Source organism: Astatotilapia calliptera, chromosome 8 (assembly GCF_900246225.1).
Source record: "Astatotilapia calliptera chromosome 8, fAstCal1.2, whole genome shotgun sequence".
NCBI classification, from domain to species: Eukaryota; Metazoa; Chordata; class Actinopteri; order Cichliformes; family Cichlidae; genus Astatotilapia; species Astatotilapia calliptera.
Window position 1 is genome coordinate 25666417 of NC_039309.1, and position 21937 is coordinate 25688353.

Below are 21937 nucleotides of genomic sequence, written 5' to 3' on the forward strand. Positions count from 1 at the left end.
CATAGTAAATTTTCTAGTTTGAATCACAGATTTCTCATGAAATTGTATATATGATGTAATGCATCAGTTAATTCATGTGGATCGTTAATTGTGTCAAAGAAGTTTGTTACTTCAAAACAGTGTCTTAATCTTCTGAAGGGAGGAGAAGTAATTGACACATAATTTTAACAAATAAAATAGATATGATCTAGAATCATCACACCTAGTTCTATCCAGAATCAACAAATTCTTTGGCGTTGTCCACTCCAAAGCCATCGATGGCTCTAACACTGAGGGATATTATAGAGACTTTGTGTGGATCAAATGAGTAACTCCCGTGCTTTGGCAAAAATAACTGTTGAACATGATGAATTCAGACTGTATGGCATTTCCAAGATGTTTATTATACATATTTGAATCTAGTCAGTGTTAATGAAGCTTTGTGAAATAATAAAACTAAAAGCTAACTGTGATGTGTGTCTTTTTCACACAGACTCCCATCCAGGAATCTCTCATTCTCTATAATGACCTTGAAATCAAGGAGTTATCTATTCAGTGTTTCACAAGTGAGTGTACCCACAATAACACATGGTATTATACATTGAAACTTTTTTTCTGTTCTTTCTTCATCCACGCATTTGTCTGTCCTTTCAGACATGATGGAGTACATGGGAGACATGCCAATGAGGAAGAACAGCAGCCAGCCAGAGTGTCTGAGGCAGATTCTTCTGGTGAGTGCATATTCAAACAGTTTCTGTAAGTTGGGTGGACTTTTGTTTTAATAGTAATGACTCTCTCACTTCTGTTCAGCTAGGGAAGGAAAAGGAACTGCTGAGGGATGAAATATTCTGCCAGGTTATCAAGCAAACTACCAACAACCCAAAAAAGTAAGCCTATCAAAAGTAAAGAGTCTATTTAAAAGCCGTAAACTGCGATTGAACAGATTTGGGTTCTTAAAGAGATTTTAAATTTTTCAAATTTAACTTTTGTTTACAAATTGCACATTGACTGAGCTTGCATGAAGTTATGTGCTGTACTGTACTGTGCTCATTCATACCTGTTCAGGCAGATTGTCCAGCACTGCCCTTTCTGCCACTTTCTGTTTTACTTAAGTAACATTGAATGGTAGGTGATTAAAGACTTACCATGATTTTCAGTAATCACGTCTTATGCTTTACCTACACTTATAACTGATGAGCTTTGATAATAGCTTAAATAACTGTGTTACATTATGATACATTTATTAATAAGTTTATTCAATGCATGCAATTTACTGATGTTACTTGAAGTTACTTTAACTTCTAATGTTTCTTTTCAACTACCATAACACTAGCCAGTTATCATGTGCTGTATAACCCAGAAATCATCTTTTTAAGGTATTATTCTCAGGTATAAATAATATTATACATACTGAGTGTCACGGCGGTGGAACGGACTCAGGCGCAGACTGAGAAAGCACGGTTCAACAACTCTTTATTAATCACACTGGTGCACATGAAGGGGGGGGGGGGGGAAACACCAGGGTCCCGGGGATCAACAGGCTGGGGAGACACACTTCTTCGCACTCGCTCTGCTCCTCGTCCAAACAGTCTCCACACAAGCAGCTCACTCTCACTCACGGGGTCCAGGGGTCACAAAAGGGCTGATCCAGGTAAACGTATTTACACAGACGAGGGTAAGTCGAAGGCAAGCACGGGAACAGCAGAATCGCAAAGAAGCCAGGCGATACTAACAAGAGTTACTCAATATTCCAGTGACGAGTAGCTCAGAGCCCCTGCCTTAAGAAGAGCCAGAGATCAACTGCAAATCACCCGTGATCAGCTGCAGGTGCGTGGGCCAAGGGCGGGAGCCCAATCTGAGCTCCGCCCAGGCAGACAGGTAGGAGAGAGTGATAGAGAGAGAGAGAGCACAAGGCGAGGAGAGCAGAGAGAGAGTGAAACAACAAACACTTGTGGCCACACTGGGCTGGCCGGGGAGGCACAGGGACCATGACACTGAGCTTACATTATATTGCATCTTCTACTATTTCCTAAAACCGTGTTTTAAGATGGTAAATAATATATTTTTAAACTATTGATTGTGAATTATAGGATTGCAGTGCTAACTGTGGAATGGAATCAGATTTTGACAAAGATTAACCAGAAGTGTAGAACTTTAACAAGTTATCCAAAGCTTCAACTTCAACATTAGCACATTATTAGCAAAATAAAAGTCAACTTGAAGAACAACTGGATGCTTTCATTATGAGTCAGTTAGAAATCCAAAATATGAATTATTAGTCTTATTAGTCTCTTATTAGTCTTCCTCCAAGACAGCAACAAGATAGCACTTTGGGACTTGTTATTGGAGCCGACTAGAAAGACGGCTCTGATAAATACCACCGAAACACCAAGTTCATCAAAAAGGTTTAGACAAAAACATACGGAAAAATACAAAACAACGACACATCTTAAACAAGCTGTCTTGCTGTTAAGCAATATCACAGAAAACTATCCCCATTAAATAAAGATCAAAATGCACCTGCTGTTTCTTTTCCTGGAACAAATAACAAATATGGAAAGGCAAAAAAAGTGTTAGTAAGATAAGAGATTCTTTGTGAAATGTTGGATCTGAGAAAAGCTTAAACACTATAATTGTTGAAAACCATGCAGTGTTTAATTTTTTTATATAAATGTAAGTTCTGTTTATCTGCAATTGAATATTTAAAAAGAATATTGTTTCAGTCGAGAGGTGGTGTTTATTGTTTATTTGCTTTTCATTCTCAACTTATTAATTTGATGACAGCTTTGTATTTTCTTACATTAATGTCATGCTTAGATGTATTTTTATGCTTTGTGGGACAATTTGTCATTTTTCTTTCATAAGTAATATAAATAATAAAAGTAATTCAAATAGTAAAGCAGGAATACAAACAAAGTAAGAGACTTCGGTAATATTGCTGTTTTGAGGATTATATTATGATAAAATTCCTTATTAATTAATGATTTCTGCAGGCATAAAAGGAAAAATAACTTGCAATCCACATTCATAGAGAGATAAAGGAGGTTTTGTCTTTATCTTTTAGATGAAAATAAAGAAAGGTAAAGGCTTTAGGCAGTCTCTTGTACTTGTACTTGGGGCATGTACAGTTTCACACTACAGTTACATTACACCTCAATCTAAAGTGGGAAAAAAGTGCAGTGTCTCAGGCTCATCCCAACACAGCACTGACCTCACAAAGGTGAATGCCATGCCAGTTCACCTTATAGATACAGTAAGCCGAGGGAAATAATAAGTGCACATGCCTCCATCTTTTACATCTTCTACTTTTACATGTTTTGCAAGATTGTAATATATAAGAGCTAAAAAGAGAATAGTGCCTTTTTATTATTTTTATTTATTTATTATTTCTTTTAATTGGCTCTTTAGCATCATCTTTAGTGTTTAAAAATCCCTTACAGATTCAGGATCATTCATGCTTCTCACTTCCACTAACCGCTACATATCTGCAATAATTACAGTGCACTATTTACAAAAAAATTCAACGTTGATTTTTCTTTCTTTGATGTATTCTTTGCAATTATTATCTGATCTTGAATCTGCAGATCCAGCTGTTCCTTAGGTTGGCAACTACTCAGTGTGGTGGCTGGCTTTTTCCCTTGCTCTGCTACACTGCAGCCTTATATCACACGCTACCTCGATGACATCTCTCAGGATTATGTGCACCCATACCATGGTAGAGGAAGTTGTTTTGATGAGGAAAAAACTTATATGTCAATTTAATGTTTCAATAGCTTCTTCACTAATATGATGTCCTCCTCAGAACTGGCATCTTTGAGTCATGATAACCTCCAGCGCTCTCTTCGCTTTGGTGGTCGCCGCAATATCCCCTCATATCCCGAGATAGAAGCAATACTGGCAAGTTGACTTACTCACTCAAACAATACAAAGTTCTGATTGATCTGGCCTCATCATATAATAATGAATATTTCAGACTTTGCTCTCAGACTATAGACTTATTTGTGATTCTGACACTTTGTAAAAGTAGAATAAGATGCAGAGCTTTCAGCTATCAGGGCCAGCTCGGGCTTTTGGGAGACAGATGCCTTCTTTTCTTTTCTTTTAAGATTAAGCTTTCATTATATGAAAACTGTTATTTAGACTTTGATTAGGTGAATCATCCATTATTTAGGCTACTATTCATTTAGAGTGCTGGGGGAGTGCTTTTTTTGGACACTCCCTTTTTTCACTCCCCATGTGTTTATGCTCCAATATTGCATGTCATTAACTTTTGCTTAGTCTCTCTATGTGTTTATATGTTTTGTTCCATTTGTCGTTCTTGTTCTCTCTATGTTCTTTTTTTGTTTTTGTTTTTCTTCTCTTTCCGTTGACACCCAATCCAGCCACAGTAGATGACTGTGCCTCCTTGATACTGGCTCTGCCAGAGGTCTCTCCCTGTTCTTGGTTGTAGGGTCCTGACCCAGCTAAAAAAGAAAAGCCTTAAATGAACTGAATGTAATTAATTCAGCAGATCTCATTTTGAGTTTGTTTTCATTTTCTTCAGGCTGGCAAAACTTCTATCTATATTCCTATCCACCTGCCAGGAGGAGTGGAATTTCCCATACAAATAAAAAACTTCAGTGTAAGATTTATTTATACATATTTATTTATCCATCAGTAAAACCATCTTTATATTATTAATTATTAATATTCTATGCTGTAATTTTTATTGCTTCACATAGGTCACTGAAGATGTGGTAATGGAGTTGTGTAAAGAAATGGGCATCACCCAACTCAAAGAAATCAAAGAGTTCTCCATCCTTGTCATTAGACAACAAGGTAAACCAGAATAATGACATCTCTGTCTGACACAGAAAAAAAAGTTCAACTCAAATTAAAGTACTGTGTCTTTAAAGCTATTATGTGCAAATATATCAAAACATCTGCAATCCTATTTCTAAAAGGTAATTTGTAAATCTTTGAAAAACTATACATAGCATATCACCTTCATGTATAAATATTTGTGCATGTATGTATAATATTAATAATATTAAAATTTGAAGAATTTTATTAAAATTAAAAGAAGGGTAGAACAGGCTCACATTTACTACTGTTGCTTACTTTTTTTCATTATTAAAATAATGTTTCATAATGCTTGTTTGTTTTCACTATATTAGTACCCACATGGTGCTTTTACTGTAAAGTCATGGTTGCCTGAAATGAGAAATATTTTTCCTAAAAAAGGCATTGTCTTAACACCAAGGTATATAAAAAAAAAACCAATACAGTGCAGAACAACTGAACCCAACCATTTCCCAACAAAACAGCACAAGCACGGGATTCCTCACTACAGGGTTCAAGCATTCAAGTTTTTCTTTTATGTTGTCCCTTCAGTGTAGATGTTTGTGGATACTTAAGAAAAAGATGAACAGATTTTTGCCCCCTTCCTTACTCCTCTGCTCCCCACTTCTTAGATGGGATGGTGCGTCCCCTTCATTTTGAGGAGTACCTGTTTGACTTTCTGGTGGAGGACAACTCAAGCTCCTTGTTGCTGAGAAGAGTGATGTGGAGAATGCCTCTTTCTTTTATCAATGACCTTTATGTGGATTTCCACTACCAACAGGTAACATAATGACTTGAATGTAGCTTGAATAATCTTATTCTAATCTAACCATTACTGCTTGTGTGTGTTTGTGTGTAGCTTCTTGCAGACTATCTGAGCGGACAACTGATGCTTCCTCCTGTCACAGGAGGGTCATCAACAATCCAGCAGATAGCAATGCTGTCAGCCCTGCAGCATCTGGCTCTGGGCCTGCAGGACCAGCCCTCACTGTGAGTTACACAGTCACAATAATCAGTTTAAGAGTGGACTGTTTATAAAAGACTACCTTTAATCACCTGTTGTTGCCTCAAAGAGCTCCATCTTGTGTGTGTTTCTGCTTTCTTTAAAAATCTGACTAATTAACATATTTTTGTTTGGTTAAATTCAAAATATAAAAATACAAATAAAAAGTTGTTTTTCCTTTACAGAGGTGTGATACTTGATGATACTTAATTTATTTATTATTATTTTTTAGAACAGCCATCTGATAACACATAATTGGGTAAAAAAAAAGTTTTATATTTTACATTTTTCAGTGATTTGAACTATTGCAAATATCTCAAGAAATATCATGCAGTCATCACTTAAAATGGTCAAGACAGAAGGTGGGGTGCTACGTTAGCAATTGAGGCTAGCAAGTTATATTCATAACTTTATCGTGGCAAATTACAGACACAGAAGTAATATAGTCCGGGGGCAATGACACATATTTAGAGCCTCAAGTAGACAGTAGAGGAACTGCACTGTTTTCGTTTCCAAGTTCAATGCTGGCCACTTGATTTTGCCAGGGTTGTGCTGGTATCCATCAAAGGGTTTTATCCAGTTTTGATGACTAAATGAGTAGGTGTGTCCTGATTTGTATTGTAAGCACTGAATACAGTGTTCCCGGACAATAAAGAGAAACACTTTTGAAAAACTTTCTGGCAAATTTTATTCTTTGAAACATGTCACTAACATCATGTATGTAATGTTAGTAAATGTACAGTATGTATATACTGATTTGTGCATTTCTCTTTAAGGTCAGAAATAAAGGGGTACCTGCCTTCACAGACTGGGCTCCGTAACAAAGTGGAGGAGATCCTCACTTTCTGTCAGGGTCGGATTGCTGCCATGCAGTCCCTTAGCCCTCAACATGCCAAAGTACAATTCATTGGTAGGTAGTATCTCTTCTCTAGCTCATCTTTTCTCTTCCTCCTCTGTTGATAATATTTGTCTAAATTCTGTATTTTTCAGAGGTTCTGAGTTCTCTGCCCCTGTTTGGATCCAACACTTTCCTGGCTGAGAAGGTAAGCCAGCGTGGTTGTCCTTCTCCGTGTGTGGTCTGCATCAACCAGGAAGGAGTGCTGTTCCTACACTCCAAAACACAGGTGCTGGTCTTTTAAAGAGTGTCTCTTGCCTTCTGTTCTTCTTTTCTGAACTTGATGATTTTTTCATAGAGTTTAGTGTTTTTTTTTTCATTAAATAAGTCTAAGATCCAGTCTGAAGCATAATTTGTCCTGTGTCAAGCCACAAATCTCTCTGCTAATGCTAACCAAAAGGTGTATGATACATCATATCAGCTGTTTTGTTGTTGTCTCTGTTTGATGCAGGAGCAAGTGTTTCGGATTCCTCTGACTGATGTTCAGTTCATGCGCACCATTCACCCCAATAAAAAAGGCAAGGTGCCAGCCGTGGACATTGACTATGGCAATCCAGCTGCTCCCAAAAAAATCACCATTCGTCTCAAACAGGTAATGACTTTTTGATCTGTTTTTATTTCACTGTGTGTGTTCTGTATTTTTCTGGAACAAAAAGGCATTTTCCTCGTTTGGCATCTTGGTGTGTTCCACAGTCGTATTAGAGGATAAAAATGTCCTGATACTTCTGCTGGTTTTTCATACTATTTGTTTTCCATAATTTGGCATTTCCAATTAATCTTTTATTCAATCAGTTGTTTTAACATTTGACCAAAGCATCCCTTAATACATTAAAAAAAACATCCATTCACTTTCTCCAGTGTTATAAATCCTCTCCTTTAAAGACTTTTTCAATAAATGATTACTCACATGTCAAAATGCTTGTCAATGATTTTGTGCAGTGGGTTAACTTCTAATTTGGTGTCAGGGACACACATCACCAAAGAAGTTGTCAAAAGATTTTTGCATTCAAGTCTAATTTAATTTTTAAATATCTGTTTCAGGCTAAACAGTTGTGCCACACCCTTGCTCTATTAATGGAAGAGCTGATTCGACCGGCAATCTCCAGTTCCATTTCAAAGTAGATTCAGTAGATACAGAGAGAAAAGACAGGTTTTGTTCTTTTTATTGTTATTGTTGTTTTATTGTTGCTATTGTTGAAACAAACTGAGTAGAAACATGCAGAAATGATCCTGATATGTGTGCTGTGTTATATGAATGGAAACCTGCAACACGTAACACTCATTAAGGAGCATACTATGTTAGAGACAGTAAAGTATTAGAATAAACGTAAGCCTTAAATTTGATCATAATCTGAACTATAAACTGTTGTTGGAATGCAAAGTTGATTAATTATTGGAATGAATGCTGATGTCATTTAAGTAAATTAGCATCATTAAAGATTTACATTACCTGCTTAATAAATCGTATGTGCATTTTTTTTCCTATCTTCTTTCACTAGTAGACTTCCATAAATGAAGTATAATGATCACAGATGCAACCTGAAAGCTGTAATTCTGATCAAATTTACAACTCTGCAGTTAATCAAAGCAATAAATATTTTACTTTATGACAATTCACAAATGAGTACTCCATGACTGCACACCTACTGAGCTTTACTTAAGTATACATCAAGACAAGCTTTCTCAGTTATTCTTATTTCAATGTGATACGTATTTAGGAAGACATAATGTGGCTGGGCTCTCGCTTAGAGATGGGGTGAGGAGCTTGGTCATTCGGGAGGGACTCTGAGCAGAGGCGCTGCTCCCACATCAAAAGGAGCTAGATGAGGTGATCCAGGCATCTCCAAGTCAGACCAAGACCAACCCCAATTCCAGAAAAAAAGTAAAATATAAATAAAAACCGAATATTTTATTTGCAAATCTCATAAACTCATAATTCACAATAGAAAATAGAAAACATATAAAATGTTTAACATTTTACTACTGCATATTCATTGAATTTAGATTTTTTTTAATTTTGATAATTTCAGTAAAATTCACAAATAATACATCTAACACTCTTAAGAGCTTGAAAAAAGAGGGCTGCTGGACTTCAAGTTTCTGAAGACATTTTACTTCTCATCCAAGAGCCTTCTTCAATCTATAACTATCAAGGAGCAAGCAGCCAAGAACATACAGGTACAGGTTTAATCTTCAAGAAATGGGTTTTATTATACTGCAAAACAAAGTTACTACAAAAATAATTCAAAATGACAGAAACCGTCGAATAGCTCATCTCTCTTGGGAACATCTTGCGGCTAACGAAAGCCACTCGGTGTCATTCATCCAGTGGTCCCTGTAGAAAAACAGCCCCCGGACCCTTATCCGAAGCATCAGTTTGAAGATTAAAACAAAATTTGGGCTATACAAGTCTGTACTCTTATTCAGTGACTGGAGCATTGCCTCTGTCTCGTCCGTCCACCAAATCTAGTTAGGACACCTAGAGCCTATTACATTGGTGAGGGGGAGACACCCTGGCAGAGAGGGATAAATAGGGATACATCGGTGGTAGAACCCTGCCATGCCAAGAAAAGATGTAAGTTTTCTTGTCTGTGGCAAAGGGCAGGGCTCAATAGCACCAATTTTTCTTACTTGCGGTTTTATCACCCCATTTCCTATGACAAATCCCAGATATTCAGTTTCATCTTCGACAAAGACACATTTTGATGGATTAACAGTTAGCACAGTTGCTTGGAGATGCCCTCATACCTTTGCTAGATGTTTGAGGGGTTCGTCTCAGGTATAGCTATATGTCATAATATCATCAAGATACGCTGCAGTGAAACACACAGTACCTCATCCATCAGCCTCTGAAATGTTGCAGGGGCTCTACGTAATCCAAAAGGCAGGACTGTGAATTGGAATAGCCTTCATGGTGTCCAGCAGGTGGTCAGCTCCCCTGAGCGTTGAGTGAGTGGTACCTATGTTAGGTATAATAATGAACAATAGCTTGTGAATTTAGACATGCAGACAGTGTCCCTTCACCTTTAAACCTCTACACTTTCTGTCTAAATACAGATGATAAGGTGGGTCATTGGGACTACTTGAGACAAAACAATATCTGGAGTCTCAGTCAGGGTTGCTTTTACGGTCACTAGGACAGCATGTTATTGGGTGAAAGATGAGAGAATAGGGAAAAGCATTTAGTACTCATGTAGCAGACTTCCCTTTTTAGGTGCTGTTACGCCGCTAGTCTAGGCGTGTAGAGACGCACATAAGATTCTGAGGAGAGAGAAGCAAGTACCCTCCCTGGTTCCCAAGCCAAACAACGAACCCGGTTATGAGTAAAAAAACAAAGGTGGCTCTCAGGTGACTGTTTCCTCGCGGCTGCGTGCAGCGGGGCTAGGGGAGGGTCTGTGCTGACGAACGTGGGTTACTGACCTGGTAGCCTGGCTGCCCCTGGGTGGGTCCGGGATGGGCGTGAGGTTCTGGGGGCGCTCCGTCTCTGGGCTGGGGCCCGGGCCGGGCCTCGGGGGCTTGGGTCCTGGTTGGTGTGTTGCCGGAGTTGTGGGCGGGTGGGTGCATGGGGGCCCAGCCCTGGAGCAGGGTGCCGCCGGTGCATCGAGCCACCTGGGGGGCTCTTCAACTGGTGGGGGAGATTGTCACATCTTGCAGGAGCTTTCCTCTCCTCGGGAGCTCTCTCTGCAGGAGGGGGAGATACAGGAGAGGTGGAGGAAGATCTCAGCCTGGGTGTTTACTGTCTTATGTAGTCTGGAAGATGAGTGGATGGTGGGGTGGGTGCAGTTTTCTCTGTGGTGGGGTTGGGTGGACTGTCCCGGGCTCTGTGGGGCCGCGAGGCGCTGCTGCACTGGTCCCCGGTCTGGATGGGTCTGGGCCCCCTTTCCCTGGCGGGTCGCGGAGTATGGGAGTGCCTACTGGGGTCAGCGGGGGAGCTGGCCCCAGGGAGGGGTCACTTGCCCCTCCCTTCCTTCCCTCCCCATCTCCAGCTGCCTCTCTCTTCCCGCTCCACCACAACCACCCACACATGCAGGACCTTGGAGTAGGGGTATGTCACCAGGGTGCAGAGGAGGCTACCCCCCCCCCCCCCCCCCCCTGTCCCCTTCTGGCTGCCTCTGCCTCAATTTTATCCCACAACTTAGACATTCACATTACTCACACTCTCATTACACATACATATAGGATCTTGGGGGTTGGCACGATACACGGAATCCAAAGTACCATCAGGGTGTATACCTCACCCCTGGCGTCGTTGCCCACCTCTCAAGGTTAAATACACGTAGACATTGAGGGCTAGCAGGAGGGACCATGCGCTTACCTGCTGCTCTCTGGCAGGTAGCTCCATGCCCCCCTGGGTTTTAAATGCACCTTAGAACACACATGCATCAACACTACAATGAGCGGGTGGAGGGAGGTTTGGAGTCTTCTCTCACCCCCATTCTCTGCGACCTGCTGGAGCGGGGTGGCTAGGAGGAGAAGTTGGCCGTCCGACTGCGGTCTGGAGTGTGGGGCCTCCCTGCTGCTGCGGAGTCGGGGCGGTCTGCCTCCCCCCACCGCAGGGAAAAGGGTAACACCACCTGGGTCTGGGTGCAGTTCCCCCTCCAGGGGCAAGGGTACCTAGACCCGGTTTGTAGAGTACGCTTGGGGAGTGTGATCGTGTGTACAGCGTCTCTTTATGTCTGTCTCCACGTTGGTTGAGTGTGGAGTAAGTGCATATGAGAGCATGAGGGTGGGAATGGATGTTTGTATATGTGTGTGCCTGTATGTCTGTGTCTATATGTCAGGTTGGGTGTCAGGCGCCACCTCTCTGGGGACACCTCAGGCCCTCCAAGGTTTGGAGGCCTATCTCCCCCTACCACCACTTCCCCTGCCAGTGGCGGACTCCCTCAGACATCGGTGCGTTGGTGGTTCTTTGTGTCTGGGAATGGGCGTCCGGGTACACACCGGCTCACTCCTTGGCGGCCGCTTATCGGGGCCTGGAGCCTGGGGCTCGCTCGGGCCACTTCGGAGGTGGGGTGCCCCCGGCCTCTCGGCCTAGGGCTCGGTCACTCAGGCACGGCTGGCTGCCAGCGGAGCTCACGGGCGCGTCACTGCAACTCCCCCTGGCTTCTGCTCCGCGGCTGCTGAGTGAGCCCTCATCTGGGACTCTCCTCAGCTCTTTCTGGGACAGTGGCGCGGCTGCCCCTCTGTTGGTCTTCCTTGGTCTCTTGTGTTCTGGGGGCCTCTGGATGTCTGGAGTCTTGATCTCCTCCATACCTGCTTCATGCCCTGGAGGACGGGGCTGTGGCCCCCCCACACCTCTAGCAGATCATTACATGAAGGAACCTTTTAAAAAAAACAAGCGCGTCCATGCTCACAGGTGTACACACGGGTGATCACACCCACAAACTACACCCTTTTTGGCTCCTACCTCAAAGCACACTGTGTTCTGTTGATCTTATGTGCTGCACAATAATGTTTAATATTTAGTATTTACTGTCATATTCCCATATATCATTGTGATGTTGTTTATTCTATTACTCTTGTTCTCTTCTGCTTGTTTTCTTTTTTCTTTCTCAGCAGGTGATCCAGGTGATCGATATATGCATTTTTTATTTCTTTTTTTTTTCTTTTCTGCTCATTCTGTTGGTTTTTGTCTTTTGCCCTTCTCCCCCGTCCCTCTTCTCAGCTGTTTCTCTTTCCCTCTTTCTTTCTCCCCTTCTTTCCCCCAGTCAAGTCTGTCCCGTATTCAGTAAATGAAAATAAAATAAACAATAAAAGGTGAATCAAATGGACCATTACGGCAAGGCTGGGATGGTCAGTTTGGTAAAGTAAATCCGTTGGGCATCTTTCTTTGCCTTTAGACAACAATTCTGATGGCAAAAGAGCCAAACGGGACAGGCAAAAAAAAAACAAAAAAACAAAAAACAAAGGTGATTTTATTAAGTGACAAGAAGCACAACTCCAAGGTGAGCCCAGGCCAAAATAATAAACAAAACCAACTAAGTCCCACCAGAGAAAACTAACTAAACCCTAAGAAAGAAACAAAACAAACAAATGACAGTAACTATCCCTCGCTTCCTGGACCAGAAACAGAAGAAAACAGTTCAAAACAAAAAGGCGACACACCCCTTCGGCTTCAGCCTATGCACACATAAGCACTGGACTCATACAGGGAGTGCAGAATTATTAGGCAAGTTGTATTTTTGAGGAATAATTTTATTATTGAACAACAACCATGTTCTCAATGAACCCAAAAAACTCATTAATATCAAAGCTGAATGTTTTTGGAAGTAGTTTTTAGTTTGTTTTTAGTTTTAGCTATTTTAGGGGGATATCTGTGTGTGCAGGTGACTATTACTGTGCATAATTATTAGGCAACTTAACAAAAAACAAATATATACCCATTTCAATTATTTATTTTTACCAGTGAAACCAATATAACATCTCCACATTCACAAATATACATTTCTGACATTCAAAAACAAAACAAAAACAAATCAGCGACCAATATAGCCACCTTTCTTTGCAAGGACACTCAAAAGCCTGCCATCCATGGATTCTGTCAGTGTTTTGATCTGTTCACCATCAACATTGCGTGCAGCAGCAACCACAGCCTCCCAGACACTGTTCAGAGAGGTGTACTGTTTTCCCTCCTTGTAAATCTCACATTTGATGATGGACCACAGGTTCTCAATGGGGTTCAGATCAGGTGAACAAGGAGGCCATGTCATTAGTTTTTCTTCTTTTATACCCTTTCTTGCCAGCCACGCTGTGGAGTACTTGGACGCGTGTGATGGAGCATTGTCCTGCATGAAAATCATGTTTTTCTTGAAGGATGCAGACTTCTTCCTGTACCACTGCTTGAAGAAGGTGTCTTCCAGAAACTGGCAGTAGGACTGGGAGTTGAGCTTGACTCCATCCTCAACCCGAAAAGGCCCCACAAGCTCATCTTTGATGATACCAGCCCAAACCAGTACTCCACCTCCACCATGCTGGCGTCTGAGTGGGACTGGAGCTCTCTGCCCTTTACCAATCCAGCCACGGGCCCATCCATCTGGCCCATCAAGACTCACTCTCATTTCATCAGTCCATAAAACCTTAGAAAAACCAGTCTTGAGATATTTCTTGGCCCAGTCTTGACGTTTCAGCTTGTGTGTCTTGTTCAGTGGTGGTCGTCTTTCAGCCTTTCTTACCTTGGCCATGTCTCTGAGTATTGCACACCTTGTGCTTTTGGGCACTCCAGTGATGTTGCAGCTCTGAAATATGGCCAAACTGGTGGCAAGTGGCATCTTGGCAGCTGCACGCTTGACTTTTCTCAGTTCATGGGCAGTTATTTTGCGCCTTGGTTTTTCCACACGCTTCTTGCGACCCTGTTGACTATTTTGAATGAAACGCTTGATTGTTCGATGATCACGCTTCAGAAGCTTTGCAATTTTGAGACTGCTGCATCCCTCTGCAAGATATCTCACTATTTTTGACTTTTCTGAGCCTGTCAAGTCCTTCTTTTGACCCATTTTGCCAAAGGAAAGGACGTTGCCTAATAATTATGCACACCTGATATAGGGTGTTGATGTCATTAGACCACACCCCTTCTCATTACACAGATGCACATCACCTAACATGCTTAATTGGTAGTAGGCTTTCGAGCCTATACAGCTTGGAGTAAGACAACATGCATGAAGAGGATGATGTGGACAAAATACTCATTTGCCTAATAATTCTGCACTCCCTGTATACTCACATTTGGCGGCTCTCAAGGAGCTCACTTACACATATACAAAATTACACAAAGGGCCAGGTCTGAGTCTGCTGTCAAATCGGTTCACTCTCGCTCGCTTCTCTCTCTCTCTTCCGGCAGCTGGCAGAACAGCTTTTTTTTAACCCAGTCCAATGATCCATGGTCCAATCAGCAGCCTACTGCTCTTTATTAGAGGAAAGACCTGCAGAGATTCTTAAAACACAGTAAAGAAACACAACACAGCAGCTAACACAGATTTCCTATGGCCACGGGCCGTAACAGGTGCTGCTCCCCTGAATTGGACAAGGCTGAGTGCTGAGAGGCTGGGACCAGCTTGGGGCACCAACGAAGGAAGAATTAAGTGTAAATTATGATTTCTCCCTATCAGTTTTAACCAATCACATAGACGCACATTCTCATATAAAACTTTGTATACTGTTAATTTGAGGTACTCTTTTGGGAAGATGGACCGCAGCAAACTGTTCTACAGCCTGTGGTTATTGAGCAAAAGAGATCCATGGGCATGATAATTTTTTTTACTATGCTTTACTAAATAATAATTGAAGGAAGAAGTGTTGTACTGGTGATTTCTCAAGGTAGATAAAGGAACACATTATCACCTGCCAATAGCCCTTGCAGAGAACTAGAGTTGTGAGATATCAGGCTTTCCAAGGCGCTCAATCATATCATTAATTCTAGGTGTCGGGTATGAATGTTGCCATCTTATACCTGCTAGCTCCAAGTTTCTACTGGATCTGAAAAGGTCCTTGCCATTTAGCTAGCAGTTTGCTATCGTTACTTGGAAGGAGTACAAGTACCTTTTGTCCAAGATTAAATTACCTCTCCCGGGCTGACCAATCATATCACACTTTCTGATGTTGGTGGGCATCTGCCATACAAGCTTGGAGCTAGCTCAGTCATCTTCTCCAAGTCACTCTTTCATCATAAGAGATAAAATCAGTAGCCTCTGCCGCTCTCTGGTCACCGTCCCGTGTCTCTTTTAGTAAAGAGAGAGAGCCCCTTAATTTATGACCACATATCAGTTGTCATGTAACAATTTGCGTAACATTTGCTTCAGGGTCTGTTTGAAGGGCTTAGTCAGGCAATCTGTTTGAGGGTGGTAAGGAGTGGTTTTAAGGCTTTTGATACCAACAAGCTGGTAGACCTGCTCTAATAAAGATGGCATAAAATTAGTTCCACAGTTTATCAGGATCTCATGAGGGAATCCCAACCTTGAAAAAAACTGCACCGGACAAAAAGCCACAGATTTTGCTTTTATACACTTCAGAGGAAAGACTTCAAGATACTTGAAATTTAATCTGCAAGCAAAGCAGGCAACCATTATATGACCAGCAAATAACGGTTGCCTGATTTGCTTTTCTCAACAGGTCTGACGATGTCCGTTCCCAGCCATTCAAATGGGGTGCTAATAATTGGTAAAGGCTCTGGAGGGGATTATTGATGTTAGGCCACATCTGCACACAGGCCTGGCCAGTGCAAATGCATCCTAATGTGTGTGCAATGGTTTTATGCTTCCCCAAATGACCCTCATGGCACAGAGTTCCCCAAATTTATACCACATCCTCTTTCCTCTTCTAGGAAACCTGCCGGCGATAAAGAATGCTGTCTTTCAGGAAGAAACCCACATTGCTGTTGACATCTGGTTTAATTGTTCCTGCTTCTTGGCTTACCAGGGTTTTTAAAATCCAAAGGCCTCTCAGGCTAAAAGACAAAAGGTGGTTTCAAAAATTTCTTTCACCTTTTCTGCCTGTGGGACTTCTGCAACTTCCTGGGTGATGTCCAGGAGATGAGGGAAAGTAACAAAGGTGTCCGGGTAAAAAAAAAAAAAAAAGGAGACAGGGAGGCAAAATGGTTAAATGGTTTTATTAATGTTCCTATTACCAGCTAAACCAAAAGAGACGTACAAGCCGCTATCACCTCTTGAAGAAAGAAGAGAACAAAATCCAGATGTTGGTCAATAAACGGAAAAGTTAATTAAAAAAAGGTTTAGTCACTAAAACACACTCCTCTCCACAGAGCAGGAACAATCAGGCACCATATACACACAGCTCACTAGCTGCAAAAACCAACAAGGCTCTCTGGCACTAAAGCTCACCTTTCTCTGGCCCTAAGTACTCTTAATTGCTGATGGGAGTCAGCTGTACAAAAAAGCTGGCACTTAAGGTAGGGGGGATAGCAGGACACACCCACACAAGGTCAGTTTCCGCTGGCTTCATAGCTTGAGCCCTAGTCACTACAAAATGTGTGACAGCAGTCCAATAGGTCAAACACCTCTCTCCACTTGTTTCCGCAATTCTTCTGGAAACCACAAAGGCAGCCATTACTACAATCCACACGAGCGAATAACACAAACACTTTCACAATGCTAGCTAGGGACTGACGGAGTTTCTCACAACAATCCAGCGTGAAGCTCAGAATGGAGCAAAACTCCTTCCAAACCCGCGATGTGAAATGCAGACCCCGATCGGACACAGTGTTTTTGTCATGGTCTCCGCTCCTCGACAGCTGACAGCTGTCAGGTGCTTTGTTTTTGTTTCCCTTTCTCTCTCGCCCTCTTCCATTCTCTCTTTCTCCTGCCGGGGCGGAGCTCAGTATGGGCTCCTGCCCCTGGCCTACACACCTGGAGGTGAGCAGCACATCTGTTGCTGATCATAAGAGATTGGAACCCTTCTTAAGAGGGCGAGTCTGCTCTACTCGTCGCTGGATCGTTGAGCCTTCAGCGTCAGTCGTCCTGTATTTTGTAAAGTCAGTTTGTGAGCCTGTCTGAACCAGGAAACTAATGGTTTTTTTCTGCCTGTGTATAGATCGCCTCTGGACATGTTCTTTCCCTGTGCATGGCGACTGAACGGAAGCAAGAGAGATAAAGGAAAGGAGAGGAGATGTGCGAGGGCTGAATGAAAACCTTCCCTTCCTGGACTCCTGCCTCTTTCACTCCTGGACCCTGGAACCCCGGCCCCTTTTCCCCTTGACATCACTATATGTATATATGAATTCCACTGTAGAGGAACACTGTAAATAAATGCACCTTTTGAAGACACTAGTGGTCTGCGCGTGAGTCCGATCTACAAAACCTGACAGTTTTGACTAATTGTGTCCGATTGATCATGTGTTCCGCCATGTAGGTGGAACACATGATCAGTCAACAGCTTCGCTGTCTCCAAGGCGGTGGGAAACTTGGGCAGAGCAATGAAATGGGTAGCTTTAAAACAAAAAGGATCCACAATAGTGAGTATGGTGGTATTACCTGAGGATGGTGGTGGTCTAGCTATGAAATTCAGGGCGATGTGTGACCAGGGTGAGTGTTTCTGATTATACCCTCGATCTCCCATCTGAGGGCCACGATGATGCAGGCTGCAGGCAGGATCGTCTCATCATATTCGGAGGCCTCGTCCAGTGAGGAAATTTGCAGAGAGAGCACATCCAGCTTCACATTACGAGAGTTGGGTCTGTACGTGATGGTTAGATTGAACTGAGTAAAGAACCTGGCTTGAAGGGAGTTGAGGCACTTTGCCATTTACAGGTACGGATGTTTTTATGGTCCGTCCAGATGAAGAGTGGCTGCGCCATCCCTTCTAGACAGTGCCTCTATTCCTCCAAGGTGAGCTTTATTGCCAGCAATTCCCAATGTCCCACGTCGCAGTTCCTGCTTAGCCTGTGAGAGATGACAAGAGAAATATGCACATGGGTGAAGCTTACCCCCGGAGTCCTGGGATAACACAAAGCATCCACTTCTAAGACGAATGGCTGAGAGAAGTCTAGTTGCACCAAGATGGGCGCAGAGGCAAACTTCTGTTTGACTTGGGAGAATGCTTGCTGTGCCACCTGGTGAACATGCCTCTCGTGTTCAGCTATGGACATCTTGAAAAATCAAAATATTGTCAAGGTACACAAAAACACAGTGGTTAATGAAATCTTTCAAGAAGACATTCACCAAGGACAATTGATAGGCATTCCTTAAATCCACTTTTATGAAAATGGTGGCCCCCGTAACCGTTCAAAAGCGGAAGATAGTGGTGGCAGGAGATACTTGTTCTTTAGGGTTATTTTGTTCAGCCCCTGAAAGTAAATGCATAGATGGAGGGACTTGTCCTTTTTCTCCACAAAGAAGAACCCTGCTTGAACTTGGAAGAGCGGATTATTCCAGCTGTCAGAGAATCAGTGATGTAGGGTTCCATGGCTTACAAAGACTGTACAGGCGACTGGTGGGGAGTGGTGCCCCCAAGAGCAGATCAATTCCACAGTCATATGGTCTCTGCGGAGGAAGTGAGAGAGCCAAGTCCTTGCTAAACACTTCAGCTAGGTCATGGTAAACTGTAGGAACAGAGGACAAATCAAAAATTACATGACTGCCTCAAAGGGAGAGCTGAATGGCCTTAGTGCGATGGGTGATTTGTGTGAGCTTAGTGCTGTTTTAAGGCAGAAACCTGTAGAGGCTCAGTAAGAGGTGTCAATGGGAGTTTGAATTTCCTATTGAGTGTTTGATCAATGAAAATAATTTCATTGATTAAACACTTGATTGATCAAACACTCGAATCAATGAGAGCATTACACTGGTGAGTATGGGTGCTGAGTATGAGTTTTGCAGAACACTGATGACCAAGTAGGGAGGCGTCTGTAATTGTGCCCACCAGCACCCCTACGTTTACCGGCATCTCCATTCTTTGAGATTTCAGTACTGGGAAAATGTGCTCAAATTTCCCAGTTTTGGTTCAAATGCCAGCAGCTGCATTTTGTATCATTTGTAAACCTCTAAAACTTTTTGTTGGTAACCCAGAAAGAAGAGTGTTACAATAATAAATGTGCAAAGACACAAATGCATGGACAAGAACCTCTGCAGTGTCAAGTGATAAAACTTGTTTGATATTGATGTTCCTAAGGTGATGAAAGGTAGTCCTTGTCTCTTTTACATGAGACTTGAAGGAGAGCTCCGAGTCAAACCACACATCCAAGTCCCTGCAATTTATGACAATGTCATCAATTTTTGTGATCGATTGACCATCAAATCTGTCTTATCAGTATTAAGAAGCAGGAAATTATCAGATAACAAGTCCTTAATTGCAAATGGACAAATTTCTAATTTAGACAAATCAGCATAGTTTCCAATGTTTAAGGAACATAAAGCTGCAGGTGATCAGCGTAACAATGAAAGGTTACTTTTAAAAAACGTAGAAGAAGACAAAGAGGCAGCAGATACAAAGAAAACAGCAATGGGCCAAGTACAGACCCTTCAGGGAACCCATGCCTCACAGCACAGGTCTCAGAGAGATCAAATTTAAAAACTAACAGTCTGAGATCTCCCACACAGGTAGAATCTCAACCATGATAATACATTTGTACTAACACACATGGAGATTAAGGCATCTAATGACTTCAGCGGACAATTCACGCTTCAAATCCTCATTGAGGCTGTTGAGAAAAGCCTTCAGAGGGCATTCTCCTCCCCACTCTGGATCGTTCTGTCAGGAATGCAAAGGCAGGACTTCCTATCTACCTATGTACCTTCCTATGCTCCTATGACTAACACAACACTTTCACAGTGTTAACTAGGCACTGACAGAGTTTCTCACAATGATCCAGCATCGACTGAAGCTCAGCTCCTCTGTTAAGTCTCTGCCCTTACGAGGCTGATCAGCTGCAGGTGACCCCATGGCGGGAATAACTCGCCAGGCCTGGTGTCACAGGAAAACCCGGACACACACGCCAACAAGTAAAGGTAGAAATGAGTGACCGGGAGAGAACAACAACAAAACACAACATAGACATGGCAGATCAACTGGCACGGACTGTGGACCATGACAGTCACATCTTCTGCATTCAGTCCAATAGACAATGGTTGTGTTGCAAAAGTGCGTCCTAGCGTCTGTTCATAATCTTTTAGCCTTGACCTCACTGAAGTTTTCATTGAGTCCAAGGAAAGGTAGGTAGTGAAGTGAGGTACATTTTTTTAAAATGTTACACTATTAACCATTCGTAAGGTATTAGTAAGTGCTTAATTCATCATTTATAAAGCATTACTCCTCCTTGGTATTTTTTTTAGATACAGATGTTTATTCTTGATTGATAAACTCTTGGTATAATTTAGAAAGTCTAAATAGGTGATTAGTAAAGTATTCAGATGCACATTTATAGATGTAATGAGTAATAAGATCATTGTGATTGTATTAATAGAGATTTTAGAAATACTTATTTCATAGTGTAATTCACAGTTAATTCAGGCAGTTGTAAGTTAAATATTTTGTGTGATCATCTAAAATGAGGACTATTTGTGCCTTTATAAATGAAAATGAAAGTACTCAAAATTCAAACAAGTATGGGCTATCTTTACAATAGAAAACTGACATGGACAAAGCACAAAGAGATAGAGAACATACAAATAATTATTGCCAGATGCAAACATAACCCACCTGAAGTTTGCAGAATACTGACATTAAGGTAGTTAAAATATGAATAAGGTAATCACAATTCAATAAATCATTACATATCTGGTAATCCAGGAAATTGTCTCTGGTATGTTTAAGTTTGTAATTTTCTTTAATTCATTCCTGAGGTTCAATTCTTCCCTTGTTTGTAAGTCAGTTGGCTAGCTTTACTCAGACAAGTGAGCGTCCAGTCAGGTACAGTTAATTTAGCTCCAAACTGTAGAATGAAATCGTAATCTGGGTATCTGGTGCTGTGCTTTCAGAGATGATTTCAGCTGAAATAAAAGAAGTACTGGATGGTCTCCTTCTTCTCATTCAGTGAAAACTCAGAGGAGCTCCTCAGTGTAAGGAGGTGATCAGAAAGAGATGGTTCTACATCATCATCAAGTATAATCAAAAATTAATGGGCATTTCTGTTAAAACCCCCAGCCTGTAAAAGCCTGCATTAAATCAGTAAATCTCAATGTTATTGACCATAATAAAAAATAAAATCTAAATGTTCAAAATATATTTTTGGTACAGGAATTCTTGCACAGTATTCTACCTTTTTTAAATCCACACCGACTTCTCTTTTCTGTTTCTTTTTTATATATTATATTTTAAATGCAGAGTGAAGGTGCTGACCAAAATGAGGCCAAGACTATAATAATAATGGATTGGATTTATATAGCGCTTTTCAAGGCACCCAAAGCGCTTTACAATGCCACTATTCATTCACACACACTGGTGGAAGCAGCTACGGTTGTAGCCACAGCTGCCCTGGGGCAGACTGACAGAAGCGAGGCTGCCATATCGCGCCATCGGCCAACACCAGTAGGCGGTAGGGTAAAGTGTCTTGCCCAAGGACACAACGACCAGGACAGAGAGACCGGGGATCGAACCGGCGACCTTCCGGTTACAGATACGCTTCCCAACCCCCTGAGCCATGGTCGCCCCTACAATACAATAACGTTTAAAATTTGAATAACACGGCAAAAGGCTTTTAGTATAAATCCATTATATACAACACCAAGCATGTGTTACTTATACAACTTCATAGTTAGTGATGACACGTAGCAAACTTTAACTTTCCAGAACTTAAT

The 21937-nt window shown here is 41.8% G+C and overlaps 1 protein-coding gene across 4 annotated transcripts in view; it reads left to right on the top strand.

The window, feature by feature from the left end:
• The window catches only part of myo15b (myosin XVB), a 99739-nt gene extending 91594 nt beyond the window's left edge, over window positions 1–8145 (top strand). For all 4 annotated transcript variants that reach the window (XM_026177587.1, XM_026177588.1, XM_026177591.1 and 1 more), the window contains 13 exons: window positions 473–545; window positions 634–710; window positions 790–866; window positions 3564–3694; window positions 3782–3876; window positions 4523–4600; window positions 4701–4797; window positions 5433–5581; window positions 5660–5790; window positions 6580–6713; window positions 6794–6927; window positions 7150–7290; window positions 7740–8145. In XM_026177587.1, coding sequence (XP_026033372.1) covers window positions 473–545; window positions 634–710; window positions 790–866; window positions 3564–3694; window positions 3782–3876; window positions 4523–4600; window positions 4701–4797; window positions 5433–5581; window positions 5660–5790; window positions 6580–6713; window positions 6794–6927; window positions 7150–7290; window positions 7740–7820 — 1398 coding nt within the window. In that variant the 3' untranslated portion in view covers window positions 7821–8145. The remainder of the gene's footprint in view (window positions 1–472; window positions 546–633; window positions 711–789; window positions 867–3563; window positions 3695–3781; window positions 3877–4522; window positions 4601–4700; window positions 4798–5432; window positions 5582–5659; window positions 5791–6579; window positions 6714–6793; window positions 6928–7149; window positions 7291–7739) is intronic.
• The last annotated feature ends 13792 nt before the right edge of the window (window positions 8146–21937 follow it).